Raw genomic sequence first — 20,556 nt, 5'->3', positions numbered from 1 at the left:
TGACACTTTGTCCGATCGGAATTCTCTACATGATTGGAGTATGTCCGATCGGAGCATTTTGTCTGAAAATTTTACCGGCAAGTTGGAAAAGTTGGTCCGTCGGATACTCCGATGCAGACCACACACAGTCGGAATATCCGACAAAACAGTCCGATCGGACACATTCCGTCGGAATCTCCGACCGTGTGTACAAGGGCTAAGACTCACTTGCGCAGTTTAGAGCCTGCAACAAATGGATTTTTTTCTTTTATTATTTAAAGGCCTTTTCCTGCCAGCTGCCTGCCACACCAAGCACTAAGTTGCAAAGGTGTGTGTAAGGGGACACTGATAGAAGGTGACACACTGGGGGGGCTCTGCCATAAGGTAGGAGTCTGATTGTATAGGGAGAATGTTAGGACTTTGGTGTAAGGTAGGACTGATGTGAGCGTGCCACTCATCCTGACTGCTGTACTGTATATTTTGTTTTGTTTGTTACTTACTCCTGGCATGGCGGCCACCTGTAAGCCTGGGGGCCCCATAATCTTCTATTTCCCAGGGGCCCCATGAGTTGTCAGTCCGCCCCTGAACTTCACTGATCTCTGCTCCCAATCACAGGGAACAGAGATCAGTGACACTGTCACTAGGCAGAATGGGGAGATGCTTGTTTACATTAGCACCTCCCCATTCTTCCTCCCTGTGAGACGATTGCTGGTATCCCCATGGCGATCAAGTCCACGGGACCCGCAATCCGACTCATGGAGGTCCCGGCCGGCAAGCACGCGACGGCATGGCGGCAAATTTAAAGGGACGTACCTGTACGCACATTTGCCCGTCCGTGCCATTCTGCTGACGTACATCGTCGTGCGCCGGTCAGGAACCGGTTAAGAAAAAAGGGCTTTGAGAAGTGGAGTTATGTTTAGAATTGTTATAAGCAAACTCTGCTGTAGGAAGAAAGTCTACCCAGTAATCCTGATAACTGATAAAACATTGAAGGTACTACTTAAAAGTTTGATTGGTCCGACCATTAGACCATATTCCAAAATTGTAAACTGTTGTCTTCTGTCAGATAATACTGCATCAAGAATTTCATGTAAGACTTCTTGAACCATCAACTGCGCAGTTTGTTCAGCAGTGGGGACCCCCTTAACTGGTATAAAATGAGTCCTCTTAATAGGATGGTTGATGACTACCAAGATAGTGGTCAGCGCTTTCAAGAGAGGAAGATGGACCATGATATCCATAGAAACTGACCCCCCCGTGGTTTTCATGGAACAGGGAGTGGGTGAAGTAACCACAAAGGAGAAGATTGGGTTGTCTTATTGCATGCACAGGTCAGAAACAAGGCTGCATAGCTCTTGACACCTTTCTTGAAACCAGTCCACCAAAAGGAACATGATAAAAGTTCTTCTGTCTTAGAAACGTCTCTCATGCACCCAACTGAGGGCTTCTACCCAAACCAATTCATGCACTTGAGTCCAAAAAACATTCTTCTCAAAGTTAATGTCCTTTGGAGGATGATTGAGAAGTGGGTCATCCTCATACCCCTCTTTGACAAGATTAAAAAATGTCTTAGAACCTATGGCCCTTTAGAAAGTCAGACAAGATGGGGTTTGTTACCCACAGACAGGCATTAGACCAAACATGGAGTATAATAGCTATAATCTCGGCAATTCATTTTATTTAAGATGTACAGGGGTGGAGACGAGGCATGCTTTTATCTTTAGATCTACAAAAGGCATTCAACTCTCTTCCATAAGAATACCCTTTTTTTCACACTACGCAAACATGGCTTTGTTCCACATTTTTAAAGATATGTACACTTTTTAAAGATATGTATAAAGAACCAGTCGCCTCCTTAACAGTAAAAGGGCACAAATCCCAATATTTACAAATGCATAGGGGGATCCATCAGGAATGCCCTTTTTCCCAAGTGTTCTTCCAGGACAGCCCTTGAGAGATGGAGCTCCTCCCATCGACACAGGAAACACATTGCCACAGTTCAAAAGGCGGTCCCTCAGGTCCCTGGTCAGTCATTTGTGTTTCCTCCGTCGGAGGAACATGTTGCCAGGAACCTGGAGGCCCCTCTCAGGGGCTGCCTGAGAACCTGTTAGCCATAAGGGACCTGGTCCTGTTTTTTGGCTGCAGTATTGGGTCCATACCTTTCTTTGTGGCTCGGGTACCGTCCAGCTGATTCGGAGCAGACCCGTTACCCTCCTCCTTCCAGTGCCGAGGTGGCCAGGGGCAGAATGGCGCCGGTTTCCCCCAGGAGCGGTGAGTGGAACCTTCCATCTCTGCTCCTTGTTGCGGTGGGGTCGGAGACGCCGAGTGTCACTTCCGGCGGAACCGCGTCATCACTGCGTGCCGAGACTTCCGGTTCCGGGTCTCTAAGGGTACAAGGAGAAGAGGGAGAGCCAGCGCTGTGCCTGTGAAGCCCGACCAGCGTCCAGCTATACCGGATTAGCGGCGGGATCCGGAGCGTCAGAGGGGGACCATGGAGGCTATTCCCCAGGATACTCCGGCGGAGACAGGCACCAGCCAATCCCAGGTAGGCTGCTGGGCATGCTATTACTCTGGTGGAGTGGTGGTGTTTGTAGGCTGGGCCCTGTAGTGCCCCACGGTGGCGGTTTACTCACAGTGAGGTTGTTTGTTAGTGGTGATTCTAAGAGGGACATGGTGCTGACGCTAAGAAATCCTTTGTCTTCTTATTTTCAGGCAAAAGAGATACCAAGGGAAGACAAGACAGGCCGCAAAAAGTGCCCTAATTGTGGGAATAGGTTGTCCTCTGGCTCTAACAAAGCCCTATGCAAGCAATGCATTGCAAGCTTGCTTAAATCTGAGGCAGATTCCCCTTTAGCAAAGTTTTTGGGCTCCTTTAAAGAGGAAATGGCGTCGACCTTTAAGTCCCTCCGGGAGTTAATCACTGACGTGGGATCAGCTGCAGCTGCCTCCACGAGTAAAACAACTATAATCTCCTCCTCACCATGCCTTACAACACCCAGCTCAGGGGAGCCCCGTATGGTCAGGGAGCCTAGCCCCACGTTGATTAGCCCCGAATCCTCTGACACTGACTCGGGTCAGGAAGAGGATCAAGCAGCATCTAAAGCCTCAAAATATAGATTATCTCTTGAGGAAGTAGATGAGCTAATGGGGGCTATCTATGATACGCTGGAAATTGAGGAGGAAGAAACTCAGTTATCCAGACATGATCAAATGTATGAGGCTCTGGGGAAAAAGAAAGCAAGGGTTTTCCCTATACATAAGGTGCTTTCTGACCTTGTCCTTAAGGAGTGGTCTGAACCAGATAAAAAGGTTTTCTTTCCTAAATCCCTTAAGAGAAGGTTCCCTTTTGATGAGAGCCCAGAGGCGGTCTGGAATAAGAATCCTAAACTAGACGCCCCTCTGTCCAAAATCTCAAAGCAGGCTGATCTGGCCTTTGAGGATATGGGCCACCTGAAAGATCCCATGGACAGGAGAACAGACATTGTCTTAAAGAGGGCCTGGGATGCCTCTATGGCAGGCTTAAAACCAGCTCTAGCCACTTCTTGTGTAGCTAGAAACCTGGAGTTCTGGTTATCGCAACTACAAGAACATTTAAAGGCAGGCACTCCTAGGGGGGAGCTTCTGAAATCCTTCCCTATGCTTTTTAAGGCCACCAGTTTCATCTCTGACGCCTCCACGGACTCCGTAAAATTTACGGCTAAGTCTGCAGCACTTTCAGTGGTGGCAAGGAGGTCAGTATGGATGAAAACCTGGGGGGGAGACACGGCGTCTAAAACCCGCCTGTGCAGCGTCCCTTTTACAGGAGACTTAGTCTTCGGGCCTGAATTAGACTCCGCCTTAGAAAGGACGGCGGATAAAAAGAAAACCTTTCCCGCAAAAAAGAAACATTTTCAAAGAAAAAATTTTCGTCCCTTTAAGGAACCCTCTAAATCAGAGAAGAGTTCAACCCCCAAAAAACATTGGTCGGGACATAAAGGGAAGGGAAAAGGGGGCATACTGTTTAGCCGCCCCAATCAGGATCCCAAACCCCAGTGACGTCAGGGTTCCTGTGGGAGGAAGATTAAGCAAATTTCTTCCACAATGGGAAGAGACAACCTCGAACGAGTTTGTCTTAAATATAATAAAAAGGGGTCATGCGCTGGAATTTCACAGCAACCCTCCTTCCAAGTTTCTGGTGACAAAGCTTCCAAGTCACTCAGAAAAGGCCAGGGCCTTACCTTTACTGATAGGGGAAATGGTGGATCAAGAAGTATTGACACCAGTCCCTATTCAGGAACAAGGAGACGGTTTTTACTCGCACATTTTTGTGGTAAGAAAGCCGTCAGGGAGATTCAGACTAATTATGAACCTCCGACCACTGAATCGCTCCATCCGTTACAAGAGATTTCGGATGGAGTCCATTTATTCCATAAAGAATCTCCTGCAGAAAGAGATATTTATGGCAACCCTGGATCTAAGGGATGCTTATCTGCATATTCCAATAAGGGAGGAATGCCAGAAATTCCTTCGGATGGCAGTGCAGATAGACACAAAGGTTTACCACTTTCAGTGCAGAGCGCTCCCCTTCGGTCTGTCATCCTCCCCAAGAATCTTTACCAAGGTTCTCGGAGAGGCTTTAGTTCCACTGAGGCTTCAATCAGTCTCAATTATCCCCTATCTAGACGATCTGCTCCTAACAGCACACTCGGAGAGTCGTCTTTCTCAGGATCTGGAATTGACTCAACTCAGCCTGAGTCGATTAGGGTGGATTGTCAGTCAGGAGAAATCCAAGACAACCCCAACACAGGAGATCCTGTATCTGGGTTACTGGATCAAGTCTGTAGATCAGAAAATTATACTGCCGGAAGAAAAGATTTTGAATCTGTGGCAGAGAATATCTTTTCTTCAATGCAGCCCCAAATGTACGGTGAGGGAAGTAATGTCGGTCTTAGGTCTTATGACGGCAGCCATTCCAGCCGTACAATGGGCCAGGTTCCACCAAAGAGACCTTCAGGGATTTCTGTTAGAACAATTAAAAGGCAGAGATCTGGAGGAGGAGGTATCGATCCCCTCAAAGATAAAACGCTCCCTCTGGTGGTGGAAGGACAGGGAGAACCTAAACAAAGGGGTTCATTGGGTCCTTCCTGTCACTTCAACACTAACAACGGATGCGAGCAGTTGGGGCTGGGGAGCCCACCTCGGCTCAAACTGGGTCCAGGACAAGTGGACCCCGGAGGAGAAATGTTTCTCTTCCAATTGGAAAGAGCTAACAGCAATCCTGAGAGCTGTTCTAGCTTTTCACCCCGTAATACAGGGTCACCATCTACAAGTCCGTTCAGACAATACGACGGCTGTAGCATACATAAACAAACAAGGAGGTACCAGAAGTCCTCGTTTGATGTTGGTAGCCAGACGCATTCTCCAGTGGGCAGAAGCCAATCTGGAATCCATTTCTGCAGTTCACCTGAAAGGGGAGCTGAACAACAAGGCGGACTTCTTGAGTCGACAAAAGATTTCGAACCAAGAATGGTCCTTACACCCAGAGGCATTCAATCTCATAACAACTCACTGGGGAGAACCAGAGGTAGACCTTTTTGCGAGCAAAAAGAATGCAAAGGTTCCAAATTTTTTCTCGCTAAACCCAGGAGATCAGCCCCTGGCGGTAGATGCCTTGCAAACTCCATGGACTTTCAGTCTGGCGTATGCATTTCCCCCCTCTTCATCTCATTCCGAGGGTCCTAGCAAGATTCCTCAAGGAGAAAACCTGTTTGATTCTAGTAGCACCTTTTTGGCCCAGGAGACCGTGGTTCACAACGTTGCTACAATTGACAGATTGTCCGCCTCTAAGGCCGCGTACACACGCGCGGACTGTTTGCCCAACCTTGTTCGTCAAACAGTTTCGGCAAACAGTCCGCTCAAAATTTGCATGAGCGGACTTGCCCACACACGAGCGGACTGTTTCAGCGAACTGTTTGCCAAACAGTCCGCTCAACTTTTGAAATGAACGGACTCGCCCACGTAAGGCGGAGGCAAATCCGCCCATTTCGAGCGCGTGTACAGGTAGGCGGGGCCCACGAAGGAGACGTCGCGGGCTCCGCCGCCTGGAATGGGCTTAAAGGGGAACCCCAACGCCGAAAAAAATCGGCGTGGGGGTTCCCCCAAAGTCCACACCAGACCCTTGTCCGAGCACGCTACCCGGCCGGCCAGGAAAGGGGGGCGAGCGAGCGCGCCCCCCCTCCTGAGCCGTACCAGGCCGCGTGCCCTCAACATGGGGGGGTGCCTTGGGGAAGGGGGGGCCGCGCGGCCCCCCCCACCCCAAAGCACCTTGTCCCCATGTTGATGAGGACAAGGGCCTCTTCCCGACAACCCTGGCCGTTGGTTGTCGGGGTCTGCGGGCGGGGGGCTTATCGGAATCCGGGAGCCCCCTTTAAGAAGGGGGCCCCCGGATACCGGCCCCCCACCCTATGTGAATGAGTATGGGGTACAATGTACCCCTACCCATTCACCTGTGAAATAAAGTACAAAAAAAAACACAACACAGGGAAAAAATATTTTATTGCACAGCTCCGGGGGTCTTCCGTCTTCGGGGGTCTTCTCGCCGGACTCCTCCGCTATCTGTGTGTAGCTCTTTTACTAGCGGAGGAGTCCGGCTTTCTTCCTCCCCGCCGCCGGCCTCTTCTCCCGACTTCGGGGGTCTTGTCCCCCTCTTCGGTTCTTCTGCCGGGCCACCGCGCCTTCTTGTAGCTCTTTTACAGGCGGTGGCCCGGTCTTCTGTCGCCGCTGTCGTCGCCGCCGCCGCCGCCTTCCGTTCTTGTTCTTCTTCTTGTTCTTCTTCTTCTTCCCCAGGAGATGTTGACTCGACGAGCTCTCCGGCCGGAATGCCAGAGCCGCGCTGTGCGGTCACTTATATAGTGACAATGGGGCGGTGTCACATGGTATATGTCACATGGGTTGGTCACATGGGTTGATGTCACATGGGGACTATGACATCGTAAGGGGGTGGGGTCACCATGTGACCAACCCATGTGACATATACCATGTGACACCGCCCCATTGTCACTATATAAGTGACCGCACAGCGCGGCTCTGGCATTCCGGCCGGAGAGCTCGTCGAGTCAACGTCTCCTGGGGAAGAAGAAGAAGAACAAGAAGAAGAACAAGAACGGAAGGCGGCGGCGGCGGCGGCGACAGAAGACCGGGCCACCGCCTGTAAAAGAGCTACAAGAAGGCGCGGTGGCCCGGCAGAAGAACCGAAGAGGGGGACAAGACCCCCGAAGTCGGGAGAAGAGGCCGGCGGCGGGGAGGAAGAAAGCCGGACTCCTCCGCTAGTAAAAGAGCTACACACAGATAGCGGAGGAGTCCGGCGAGAAGACCCCCGAAGACGGAAGACCCCCGGAGCTGTGCAATAAAATATTTTTTCCCTGTGTTGTGTTTTTTTTTGTACTTTATTTCACAGGTGAATGGGTAGGGGTACATTGTACCCCATACTCATTCACATAGGGTGTTGAGGGCACGCGGCCTGGTACGGCTCAGGAGGGGGGGCGCGCTCGCTCGCCCCCCTTTCCTGGCCGGCCGGGTAGCGTGCTCGGACAAGGGTCTGGTGTGGACTTTGGGGGAACCCCCACGCCGATTTTTTTCGGCGTTGGGGTTCCCCTTTAAGCCCATTCCAGGCGGCGGAGCCCGCGACGTTTCCTTCGCGGGCCCCGCCTACCTGTACACGCGCTCGAACTGGGCGGACTTTCCGAGCGGGAACAGTCCGCTCATTTCGAAAGTACAGCGGACAAGCCCACACACGGGCGGACTGTTCGCTCAAACACGGTTTCAGCGGACAGTTTTTCGGAATTTCCGAAAGACTTTGTCCGTCCAACTGTCCGCTGAAACTGTCCGCTGAAAGCCCACACACGAGCGGACTGTCCGCCCAAACACTGTTCAGCGGACAAGGTTGGGCGAACAGTCCGCCCGTGTGTACGCGGCCTAAGACTTCCCTACAGACAGGACCTCCTGTCGCAGGGACCTCTTTACCATCCACAGGTCGCCACACTGAAGCTTTCAGCGTGGTTACTGAAGAGGAAATCTTAAGGAGTAAGGGCCTGTCAGATGAGGTAATTGCGACCTTACTACAGAGTCGCAAACCAGTCACGAGGGCTATTTACAAAAAAGTCTGGAAAAAATTTAATAGCTGGCTGAATAGCCGTGACATAAATACGGCTAATATTCTACAGTTTTTACAGGAAGGTGTAAACAAGGGTTTAACCCTAAGTACTATTAAGGTACAGATAGCTGCCTTAAGTGTGTACTTAGATGAACGCTTACAGGAAAATCCTTTTGTCGCTAGATTCTGTAAGGCAGTCGCTAGACGTAAGCCAGTCAGAATCACCAAAGTCCCATCCTGGGATTTAGCAGTTGTACTAAAAGCTTTCTTGGGGTCACCCTTTGAGCCTATCTCAGAGGCCTCCCTAAGGCTTATTACATTTAAGACAGTTCTCCTGGTGGCAATCACTTCAGCCCGTAGGGTCAGTGAAATCCAAGCCCTATCCATCAGGGAACCATTCCTACAGATCCTAGAAGACAGAGTCATACTAAAGACAGACCCTGGGTTCTTACCAAAGGTAGCATCTAGCTTCCATAGGTCCCAAGATATTGTCCTCCCTTCATTTTGTCAAAATGCAGCAAATGAGAAAGAGGAACGTTTTCATTTATTGGATGTGAGGAGGTGTATTCTAGAATATCTTAAAATAACAAATCCATTCAGAATCTCAGACTCCCTTTTTGTCCTTTTTTCCGGACAGCGTAGGGGACAGAAAGCTTCAAAAGTAACCATAGCTAGATGGATTAGGCTAGCTATAGCAGAGGTGTATAAGGCCTTGAATAGAGATCCTCCTGAGGGTGTTAAAGCTCACTCCACAAGAGCGTTGTCTGCATCCTGGGCAGAAAGAGCTGGTGCCACCCCGGAGCAGGTATGTAAAGCAGCCACATGGTCAAGCTTTTCCACCTTTACAAGGCATTACCGACTGGACTTAATGTCTAGTCAGGATCAGGCCTTTGGGAGGAAAGTCCTCCAGGCCGTGGTCCCCCCCTAATCTGGTAAGTACTTGGGGATCCTCTCAAGGGCTGTCCTGGAAGAACACTTGGGAAAACTGGAGTTAGTACTTACCGGTAACTCCTTTTCCGGTGGTCTTCCAGGACAGCACGATCCCACCCTTTATTTGATTATAGTGATGTACTAATGTTATTACCTGTTAAGGTTTATATGTTTTTCAGTTCCATCCTTCGGTTCTTGGTGAATGACTGACCAGGGACCTGAGGGACCGCCTTTTGAACTGTGGCAATGTGTTTCCTGTGTCGATGGGAGGAGCTCCATCTCTCAAGGGCTGTCCTGGAAGACCACCGGAAAAGGAGTTACCGGTAAGTACTAACTCCAGTTTTCTCCCATCGTAATCATTTTGGCAAATGAGCCTCTAGCTTATAAGGTAAGCACTGGCCCAGTTATAAAAGGGATCCTCTGTGGAGACCGTGAGCACAAATGTGTTTTATTTGCTGACAATATCTTACTGATTATATCCTCCCCGATTATCACCATTCCTAATCTGCTAGCTACCTTACTAAATACAGTATATCAGGCCTTACAGTAAATCACTCAAAATCCAAGGCTATGAATTTGTCTCTAAACCGTCAGATCTTGGTGGACATGAAGAGGAACTTTGATTTCAAATGGCAACCGAAAGCTTTACCATACTTGGTCATTTACCTAGCCCAGTATTTACATACCTTGTATCAAAAAAAGACCCTCTGCTTTATAAAAAAATAAAATATCAGTCCACCTCAACAAATGTTGAGCCCCCTCCATGGTTTGGTAGGTTGTACTCCATTAAAATGAATGCCTTGCCTAGAATACTGTACTATTTTAGGACACTCCCAGTGGCCATACATACCTTTTTAGATCTTCTGATTTGTCAAAGAAAACTATTGAAATTCATCAAGGGTAATAAGAGACCTAGAGTGAACTGATGAACATTGAGTGGAAGTGATCTCTTACCTTCTTAAAGTGGAGGGCCACCCTGAAAAAAAATACATTAAAAATTTGAAAAAAATCATTAAAAAAAAATGAAAAAATTTTTTTTTTAACTTGTCAGAAATGCCTGTTGCTAGACACATCATCCTAATCTGCCTCTTCCTCCTCCGCGGAGATCTTCTTTCTTCTCTCCTCCGTGCGGCGTCTTCTGTGTAATGGGTCGCGCTGTGTTCTGGGAACTGTGTGTCCCAGAACACAGCGCGCCCCATTCACAAAGCGCTGTGCGACTCGCGCATGTGCAGTAGGAAACGGGCAGTGAAGCCGCAAGGCTCCACTGCCTGTTTCCCTTAGCCAAAATGGCGGCGCCGAGACCGAGGGACGGGTCAGCCTCAGACGACCGACATCGCGGGCGCCCTGGACAGGTAAGTGTGCTTATTAAAAGTCAGCAGCTACAGTGTTTGTAGCTGCTGACTTTTACATTTTTTTTTTTTTTTTAAACCGGCCCTCCTCTTTAAATAGTTTTAAGCAGCACAACTGGCTCTATTAGTTCGCTCCTGTACGCAAAACTATAAAAACATGGGAGTCCTGCATCAAATATCTCTCTGGAACCTTCACCTTCTTAACTTCCTCAACACCTTGATCTCCTGGTTGTGTTTCTCAAACCATTCTTGAATTCATCAGACCAGGCCACCTTCTTCCATTGACAAAGCAAGCTCCACGCTATAGAAAATGTATATTTGGCAGCAGCCTACAACCAATATTCTACCTGTAAGTAGGGTATAAAAACAAATAGGGGCATTTTGCCGGTGCCTGGAAAGCGTCTTCACATGGAAACCAAGCAGCTAATGTACAGGTGAGTGGAAACACTGCTCAACCCACATTTGTAACCTAGCCTATACAGAGGGATTTATCATTTATAAGTATTGAGATGTATGTGTAGTAGCATATGTATGTAATACTGTTACCATTTTATGAATTATTGTGCAGTAATTAGCATGCTACCTTTTATAAGTAGTGTATGTTTAATTTACTATAAATGATGATCTTTTTAGTGATTCATACCCATAGTCATTACATGCCTGCTTCCAGGAGCTTGGGCTACAGCTCTCACCAGACCCGCTGGGCCTGTTCAACACTCCTCATCCATCTGGGCCACAACTCTTTCAGCAGAAGCCTCCATCTATCTCCTCATTGCATCGGGAAAACTATGCAGCTTCTTCTCTCCAAAACCTACCAGACTGTAGGTGCCAGTTGATGGACTCTGCCTTTCCTCTCCTGCGACCCATGGCTTGAATGGGCAACCTTGCCTTTAGGCCTGTATATCTCTACAATCTGACTTGGGTTCATGCAGCCTTCCTGGCTGTCACCCGCTGTTACATTTTGTTTTTGAATAACCATTTTTACATGTTTGCAATATGCATTTAGGTGGTTCCCTCTGAAGAAGCTGCCCTTCATTATTTGGTACACCTCCCTAGTAGACATTTAGCACTGCCTCTTCTCACTTGCCCTACTCAGTTGCCCTTTGTTCTCTCAACCACGATTGCCTTTTGACTATATGCCTACATGACTTGTTCTGGGCTCACGTCACCCTCTTACCAGTTACCTGCTGTTGTTAGGCATTGTTTTTACCCCATCTGTCCACAATGTGTGTTATGGACCCCCGGCAGAGATGCTTCCTATGTGTTTGTCGTCTCTACGGAGAACTTTTGGTATGGCTCATAGTGGTCTGGCCTACCTAGCCTCCTTCAGAAATGACAGTCTTCTGCCGACCCCACCCATAATAAACACGTGTTGATATAAGTGTTTCTCCCTCCTTTTCCCTTTTCCCGCCATTCCCCTCCCCCCTTTCTCCCCTTGTGCACTTCATCACCTGTATTGTTTTCTGGATGATTGTTCTAATAATATTGCCTACTGAAACTTTTTAGGTTCTCTGAAGACGCATTAAAACTTGAATGTTGGGTTTTCTCCTGCCCATTTATTATGCTGTAATTACACTTGTTCAGTATTGTGGCTGATTATCATTCTACCTGCATTTTTTCCTGTTATTTGACTTGCTTCTCGCCCAACCCCCAATGATTTTCCACTACCCTCCCACACCCTCCTCCCCTGTCCCAGTTGATCTCTGGATTACATATAACTCTCAAGTGAACATTATTCAGACCTAGCTTGACCAAGTGGGAATACCCACCCCCCTCTCACCCACCCCCCTCTTTTGCTACCAGACAATTCTTTCTCACTGCCCCTCCTATATGCTATTCTCTCATCCTACTCTTCCTCATATTTTTCCTTTCTTCCCTCTCCCTCCTGCTGCATCTGTGAACATTTGCGTCACCCCCCCCCTTTTTTCCCCTTTTCTTGCCCTTCTCTACACCGCAATGTAGAATCAGACAGATGAGCAGAAGGCAGAGCAAATCCAGAAACAGGCCAAGGTCAAAGAAGCTAGAGTTCAAGCAAGGTCAGGGCAATGCCGGGTCAATAACAAAAGCCAGCACAGGAACACAGGTAATAGCTGTAGATCAGACAGCACTGGCTAACAGAACTTCTGCATTTGAAATAGTTCCATTGGTGCCCACTTTAGCGACAAGCATGCGAGTATGTGCATATGCATTTGCGAACGGTTATACACAGGCAAATGGGCAACCATACATGTGCCTGTGCACCCGTGTACATCTTAAGGCGTCATCTGCACAATGGCTAGTGCCTTCCTGACAGCACCATGTTGATTAACTGTAAGATATAGAAATATATAATCATTTTAAATTAGGCGTTCAACTCCTATTTTTCCTTTTGTATAATATGTAGATCTGAACTTGGACCCTATTATAGTGGATGATTTATTCATTGTACTTACTTTCTTTATATAGTTGTACTGTTACACTTTAAAACTTCCTGAAGAAGCCAACTTGGCGAAATGTGTAGAAAACATAAGTGTACTGGGTTCCAAGTGCAATGTAACAATATCCCTTATTCAACTACTTATGTGTATTTGTAATATGTATGTGTTTATGGATATTAACTTTTGATTGAATAAACTGTATAATGTTTTAAATTTTCTGGTGGACGTACCTGTCACCCATAAAATCCCAATTCCTTCTTGTTTTAAAAAAAATGAATATTTAGAGGAATGTGGTGCTAATGCACTATACCTCCAAATACAGAGTTATAGATAGTTCAATATTTTAATTGATGATCTGTCACTTGTCTGCAATTGCTTGTGCCCAAATTGATCACAAATCAAGTATGTGGCCTCCTTTTAGAGGGAAATCTGTGTATCCATAACAGGAAGTGGGAGCCAAATCTCCCCAACCTAGACCGCAAAAAAAAAACTGACAGAGGAATTAACCCTTCCATACTCTTCCAAAAAAAAAAAAAAAAAAGTTTTGGCAGATACAAAATGCATCCTAGTGTAGCGATGACCCCTGAAAGGGTTGCTGGAAAAAAACTGGGTTCCCCTTATCTTTTTTTAGAGGCTGCTCGCTCTGTTTCTAGTCCCTGTAGCACATCTACAAACTCAGGCTCTGCTCTAGATTACATTTTACTATTCTTTTTGCAGCTTTCAGCCAAAAATGCATGGAGGAGGGTCAAGGTTGCAGGATACCCAAAGCACACGAAGAGACTTAGAGGACAGCTTTCTGAAAAAAATCTTATCCCAGCAGTATAAGGCCCTTTAGTAGAAGCCTCAAAGATAATGCTGATGAAGAGAGGACATCCAGGCAAATCTGTGACCCTATGAGAGCAGTCACAGTCCTTCTGTAGCACACACTGGCACCCCCCCCCCCCCTCGAGGAGTACTTCTATACCTGGAGCTATAGGTGAAAGTTCCCTTCTCCCCATTCCAGCTTTCACAAGTAAATTTCCTCTGACCTTTAAAGGTGCAGAATTGTGTCTGCTCTCCCTGCTGAGACATAATCCAACAGTAGTTGTGCAGCAAGTGGACAAGTACTGTAAAGTTGCAGAAGGTAAAAGAAGTTAATATAAAAAAAAAGTAGAATATAATACAGAACATCAGCAACATATCAGATATGCTTGGTCGGCGATAATAGTCTAGGGCAGTGATGGCGAACCTTGGCACCCCAGATGTTTTGGAACTACATTTCCCATGATGCTCATGCACTCTGCAGTGTGGTTGAGCAACATTGGAAATGTAGTTCCAAAACATCTGGGGTGCCAAGGTTCGCCATCACTGGTCTAGGGTAGCCTAAAGACCAGTGATGAGCATAACCCAGGTGTATCAGAGAAAACAGGACTTGTCATGTGGAAATAGTACATAAAACACGAGAGAAGGTTACATAACCAATACTCTAGCAGCACTGAATTATTAAAAAACGAAAAAACATCATTGCATATTTTATACGGTAAGTTAACTGATTTCTATGAACAAATGTTTGGGGGGTGAGGAGGAAAGTAGGGAAATAGCAAGATAAAGTTGAAGATAAAACAAGGGAGTCACGCTCCAGGGTGAAGTTACTATGAAGCAGCTCAACTCAATGTCAACGCAGAACAGGTCAGATCTTGTAGATGGCCATCATCACACGTGAAGTATCTCCGGGGCCTACACTTATGCCTGAATTGGAGATTGGAAGTTTTAATATCGGTATTGGTCTGTATTTTTAGGGCCTTGTGGTGCAGAGATGTCAGTTTTTCTGCACGCCTTCTGCAAGGGCACAAAAAAAAATCCCAATTGTTCTCTATGTGTCCTGCTCACACCACAACACTAGTATAACGTGAAGGTTTTTTCTGCGCAAGAATCTGCAACGTGTATAAAACTCACTGGCGCATATGAAATTTCATACTGATGTCTCTACAAGTGAAATCTGCACGTTTTCGTTTTTCTGCACGTATGGTGTGAATGAGGCCTAAGGCTCGGTTCACACAGGGGCGACTTGTCCAGGCGACTTCGCCGCCTGACAAGTCGCGCTCCGTTCTGTACAATGGAACCGTTCTAATAGGAGCGACTCAAGTCGCTCCGACTTAGAAAAAAGGTTCCTGTACTACTTTTGCGGCGACTTCGGGCGACTTGCATTGACTTCTATACAGAAGTCGTTTTGCAAGTCGCCGCTGATCGTGTGCAGGTCGCGTGGCGCCGCCCGCTGTGTGAACCGAGCCTAAAGGTAAAGGTCTATTACAATAATATTTAACCACTTCAGCTCCGGAAGGATTTTCCCCCTTAATGACCAGGCCATTTTTTGCGATACGGCACTGCGTCACTTTAACAATTGCGACGTAACCAAACAAAATTTACGTCCTTTTTTTTTTTTCCCTCACAAATAGAGCTTTCTTTTGGTGGTATTTTATCACCTCTGCAGTTTTCATTTTTTGCGCTATAAACAAAAAAAGCGCTATATTATTTTGCTATAATAAATATCAGCAAAAAAGTGTAAAAAAATAATTTCTTCATTAGTTTAGGCCAATATGTATTCTACATATTTTTGTTAAAAAAAATTGCAATAAGCATATATATTAATTGGTTTATCTGCCTACAAAATAGGGGATAGATTTATGGCATTTTTTTTTTTTTTTTTTTTTTAACTAGTAATGGTGGTGGTCTGCGATATTTAGCTGGACTACGACATTGTGGCAGACAGATCGGACACTTTTTTGAGACCACTGACATTTATACAGAGATCAGTGCTATAAATTGCCACTGATTACTGTGTAAATGTCAACTGGCAGGGAAGGGGTTAACACTAGGGGGCGATCAAGGGGTTAAATCTGTTCCCTAGCGGTGTTTCTAACTGAGGGGATAGGACTGCCTAGAGGAGGAGCCAGATCGTTGTTCCTACTTAGTAGGAACAGACGATCTGTTTCTCCTCCCCTGTCAGAACAGGATTTGTGTGTTTACACACAAATCACGGTTCTGGCTCTCGTGCTCTTGATTGCGGGTGGCCGGCGGCGAACGCGGCCACCGGTCACGCGCATAGGCTCCGCGGACACGCTGCAGGCGTGCGAGCGCCTGCTATAGTGTTTTGAAGAGCAGACGTACCATGATGGCGATTCATGCTGCCGTGCCAACCTGCCGCAGTATAACTGCAGTGGCTGGTCGGCCACAGGTTAAAGTAATCCTATTCTGTTTTGAATCTCGGTTTGCGGCAATAATTTTACACACTTTTTTGTTTCCTTTATTATTGCTATTGATCATATTGTTACTTTGTGGGTTGTACTTGAGTGATTGTTTTGTGGGGTAATACAACTCCATATCCCCGGTTTCAAATTTTGATTTGGTTTTAGTCCTGTCTTTTCACTAAAATGCCATTTTTAGTTTGTCATATTTTAGTCATCTGAATTGTTTTAGTTTTAGTTGTATTATAGTCGACTAAAATTACTTTTATTGTTGTGGGTTTAGTAACACTTTAACCATTTCTCCAGAAATTATACTCCTGGAGTAAAAATCTAATAATGTAGGCTTTAACAGACAGGCGGAGTTCTGAGAAAAGCGGAAGGTCAGGTGGGGTAAACATTAGCTCTTCACATTTTTGTTCTGTTTTTGATTGTTGATAAAAATTGGAATTGATTTTCATCAATTGACTTAAAGTGTTTGCGAAACCCACAACAGTAAAATTAGTCTTTATACAGAGTAAAGCATGCTTGTTATACTCGCTGTGGAATCTAAGGAGGTAATCCTCTGCATTGTCTTCTTGATCCTGTCTTTTCTGATCCTCCCCTTCTTTTTCTGTCCCCAATCCATCAGCTGATAGTACAGAACCTTGGGGGGCACGTTGCACATGCTCAGTTTGGTGTTTTTGCTAGAGTTTTTTTTTTTTTTTTCTTCTTTGGATGGTACGTGTGATAAGCACAGGGCCAATAAGCACTGTCCAGACAGAGTCAGGGGTCTTGCAGCCTCATAGGACAGTCAGAGGAGAATGAAAACTCCTCCTACAAGCTTTAACCAGTGCTCGGCCAGACACTGATAGAAGTCACAAGACTGCTATATACAGCTGATGAGAAAAAGTATTACGCCGTTTTATATTTACTAAAATTGTCACATTTCCATGTTCTGTGTACCGTGGGAGATCTTATATGCTGAATGCAGGCTCCTGGGTTTAATTCAAATTTTATTTTCGTTTTAGTTTTCTTCACTGAAAACATGCAGCTGACAAAAATTATGACAAATATTTTCATCGACTAAATTAAGGGCCGGTTCACACTGCGGGCGATGCGAGGCGACACCGACTTGCCTCGCCACGACCTGCCGCGACCTCAGCGGCGACTTGCAAATGACTTCTGTATAGAAGTCAATGCAAGTCGCCCCGAGGTCGCCCAAAAGTAGTACAGGAACCTTTTTTCTGAGTCGGAGCGACTCGAGTCGCTCCTCTCAGAACGGTTCCATTGTACAGAACGGGGGCGACTTGTCAGATCGCGGCGAGGCAAGTCGTGTCGCCTCGCATCGCCCGCAGTGTGAACCGGCCCTAACACTGCCTAGGAGTCCCATTAGGTGATGCTGCAAAGACCCGATTGTTGAGACCTGAGTGCAGGGACCCCTTCTGGTTATTAACTGCAAGCACAGGAATTTTGGAAGACCCCAGTGCCTTTGGGCTGGTTTGACAGATTAGAGTTGCCTTGATTGTGTAACGTTGAGGTGTGCGAGATCACAAATGTTCATCACACATGTATGAAGGAGTGTGAGCTCCCCTGCTTTTTCTTGCTAAATTTCACATTAAGTTCTTTTAATTTGTTTACTTCACCTTTTTAATGAATGTTGTGTCATTTGGCAGGTTTTATTTTTACTGAGTAACTAATTTTTAATTATCATTCAACTTCAGTCAAACAAGGTCAGAAAAAAAAGCAAGTCACAGGTGTCATTTGAAAAAAAATAAAATATTTTGAAGGCCATTGCTGAGTCACGGTGAGTTGGAGGAGGAGACAACTCCTAAAGGTTGTTTTGGCGTGCGCGTGGTGCCTGTGGACTGTGAAGCATTTCCAAGCACACAGGTCAAAATACACAGCATTAGCAAAGCAGGATTTGAATCGGGAAACCCTTGGTGTAGGATTAATTGATTACATGTCATGAGTTGATAAACACGTGGGCAAGTCAGTTTAAAGGGCTGTTCCACTTTTAGTGAGTACAAAGGATAGGACCCCCGTTCGTTTATGTGATATAGAAATGCTTTCTCTGACTCCATAGATTTCATGCTTCCCGGCACCGTCAGCATACGTCCCAACTTTTTGAGATGGGAATGAGGGACACCTATAACCAAAGGCCAATAAGTTCTTACCCTCACCATGATCTAGATGTGCTAGGGATCTGAAATTTTTCAGGTTTATAGGTAGATATCTTAGTAATATGCATGCCAATGTTTTTGTAGGATGTGGTTAATTATAGTTAGAGCCAAGAGAAATGGAGTAGGTGTCATACCGGACATACCGAGCCATGATTAGGTTCCTCCATCTTCAAGGGAAATCTGTCCAAATCCATGAAGAGATGTCAGCTGTGTATAGAAAACTTTCCATCACATGAGACTGTCAAACGATGGAAGAGAGAATTCAAGTGTGGTCGCACAAATATACAGGATGACCCAAGGGTAGGTCACCCGTCAACTGCCACAGAACCAAGTGTGGTGGTGAAAGTTGAGCAGCTAGTGCTTGAAGATAGACGTGTGACTATTAGTTTCTTAGCTAAGGAGGTGAACATTAGGGGGTCAGTTTACAATATATTACATAACATGTTGCATACAAGCAAAGTGGCTGCACGTTTGGTTCCCAGGTTACTGACACCTTTCCAAAAACAGCATTGAGTGAAATGTGCACAAAGCATTTGGACCTGTACCAAGTGTCACTTTTGTGATTGTGGCTATGAATCTCTGCCCCATCCACCTTACCTGACCTGGCACCTTCTGACTACCTGTTTCCAAATCTGAAGAAACATTTACAGGGAAGACATTTCCGCAATGATGAGGCAGCCATTACTGAAATTGATAGCTGGTTTTCCTCCAAATCTGCATACTTCAACGCAGATGGTATTAAAGGTCTGTTCCACAGATGTGAGACGTGTGTAACCATAGGAGGTGGATATGTAGAGAAGGAAGTTTCAGATACCTAGCAGCACATCTGGATCTTGGTGAGGGTAAGTACTTATTGGCCTCCCCTCTATTAGCAAAAGTATGTAGGTATAGGACACATCCTCCGCCACACCCCTTTAAAGGAGAATTGTATAAATGTGCTTTTTTTACTGCTAATTTTTTATATTGGCTGTTGTTTAAATGAATTTAAAAATGCAGCAATTTAGAATTTGGATGAAAAGTTTAGCCCTGGGAAACGCTTTTTTGATAGATAAATAGTGCATTTCAAAGAGGGACAGTCCCTTGAAATCAGGGACAGTTGGCAGCTATGCCATCAGCATAATGCAGCTCTGGCCTATACAAACTATGTATTTCATCAGTAGGCTTCCATGTCAGACCCCCAGCAAGCCAAGAGAGGCCAGACAACTCTAAGCACTCTTAGCCCTTGTACACACGGAATGTGTCCTATCGGACCGTGTTGTCGGATAATCCGACTGTGTATGATATGCATCGGACTGATTCCGTCGGAATACCTGTCGGACCCAATTTTCCAACATGTTGGAAATGTTTCCCGACCAACTGGTTCGATCGTACATACTACGATCATGTGTAGAGAATTTTGATCGGACCAAGTGCCACGCATGCTCAGATCAAATTCCTACATCAAAGCTATTGGCTACTAGCCTGAATGTAGTCCCATCATAACGAAATTACGTCACCACGTTCTGAAAGATCGGATTTTCCGACAACTTTGTCCGACCGTGTGTATGCAACAGTTTCAGACAAGATCCGACGGATTTGGTTGTGGAAATCTCCGACCGTGTGTACAGGGGCTTACAGATGACTTGCATGTGTCAGGAGTAAGGGACCATGCTACTAAAGGCCCCTGTCAGTAAAATCGTATTTAATGTTCTGTGACTCATCGCACTCTTTATATGCAGCATTTCCCCAAAGATCATCTTTAATGGCTGACTTATCCCACCCCAAAGCTTTCGAGCTGACCCATTCCATCCGCGTGATATTTGTCTTCTCATGAACTTTGCACAGATCTTTTTTTCTTACAAAATCCTGTCCTCAAGCGATATAAAAGCAAGCTACCAGTTACATAAGCGCTGCTTTATTGATAAGATATGACTGCTGACTGCTGGATCAGATTATTATAACCTGCATTGATTAAGTCTGACGGATGCCTCTTCTCCTGCTGGTAAATATGTTGCTGTATCCCTCAGAACAATAATCAATACTGCAGATATGTATTCTTTAGAGTTGTGTTAGCATGTCAACCCTGGAACTCTGGCTTAGCCATGCCAGATTTGTATGAAATGAAGGCAGGGAGTTGGAGAGATTTTTCACTAGCCAATCACTGTCTTCTTATTATTATCTTTTAGGCTGGAGCTTTCCAGAGCAGCCAATAAGGAAGAGGATTACACGAGACTTCCTGACAGCAGAAAGTAAATAGTGGGGTTGTGAAAGTCTGCTGATAGTCTAGTGCTGGATCCTTCCTGCAGTCTGCACTGCTAGTCAAAACCCAGCCACTGAAAATGACTGACCTGAAAGAAGGCTATATTGTGATTATTGGCAGGTAAATAT

At 46.0% G+C, this 20,556-nt stretch overlaps 1 protein-coding gene across 3 annotated transcripts in view; it reads left to right on the top strand.

Moving 5' to 3' along the window:
- The window catches only part of CRYL1 (crystallin lambda 1), a 211,959-nt gene that overhangs the window by 13,518 nt on the left and 177,885 nt on the right, over positions 1-20,556 (top strand). Inside the window, exons 1-2 of one of the 3 annotated variants that reach the window (XM_077484006.1) lie at positions 20,056-20,170; positions 20,355-20,548. In XM_077484006.1, the coding sequence (XP_077340132.1) occupies positions 20,508-20,548 (41 nt within the window). In that variant the 5' untranslated portion in view covers positions 20,056-20,170; positions 20,355-20,507. Of the gene's footprint in view, positions 1-20,055; positions 20,171-20,354; positions 20,549-20,556 lie in introns of those variants that run through there. The other 2 variants (XM_077484004.1, XM_077484005.1) reach the window with 2 other exon arrangements.

This window comes from Lithobates pipiens, unplaced genomic scaffold (genome assembly GCF_037356315.1).
Source record: "Lithobates pipiens isolate NorthernLeopardFrog02 unplaced genomic scaffold, aLitPip1_a1.2 Scaffold_16, whole genome shotgun sequence".
NCBI lineage: Eukaryota > Metazoa > Chordata > Amphibia > Anura > Ranidae > Lithobates > Lithobates pipiens.
Note: the sequence above shows the minus strand (reverse complement) of the source record. Positions and strands in the feature narration are given on the sequence as shown.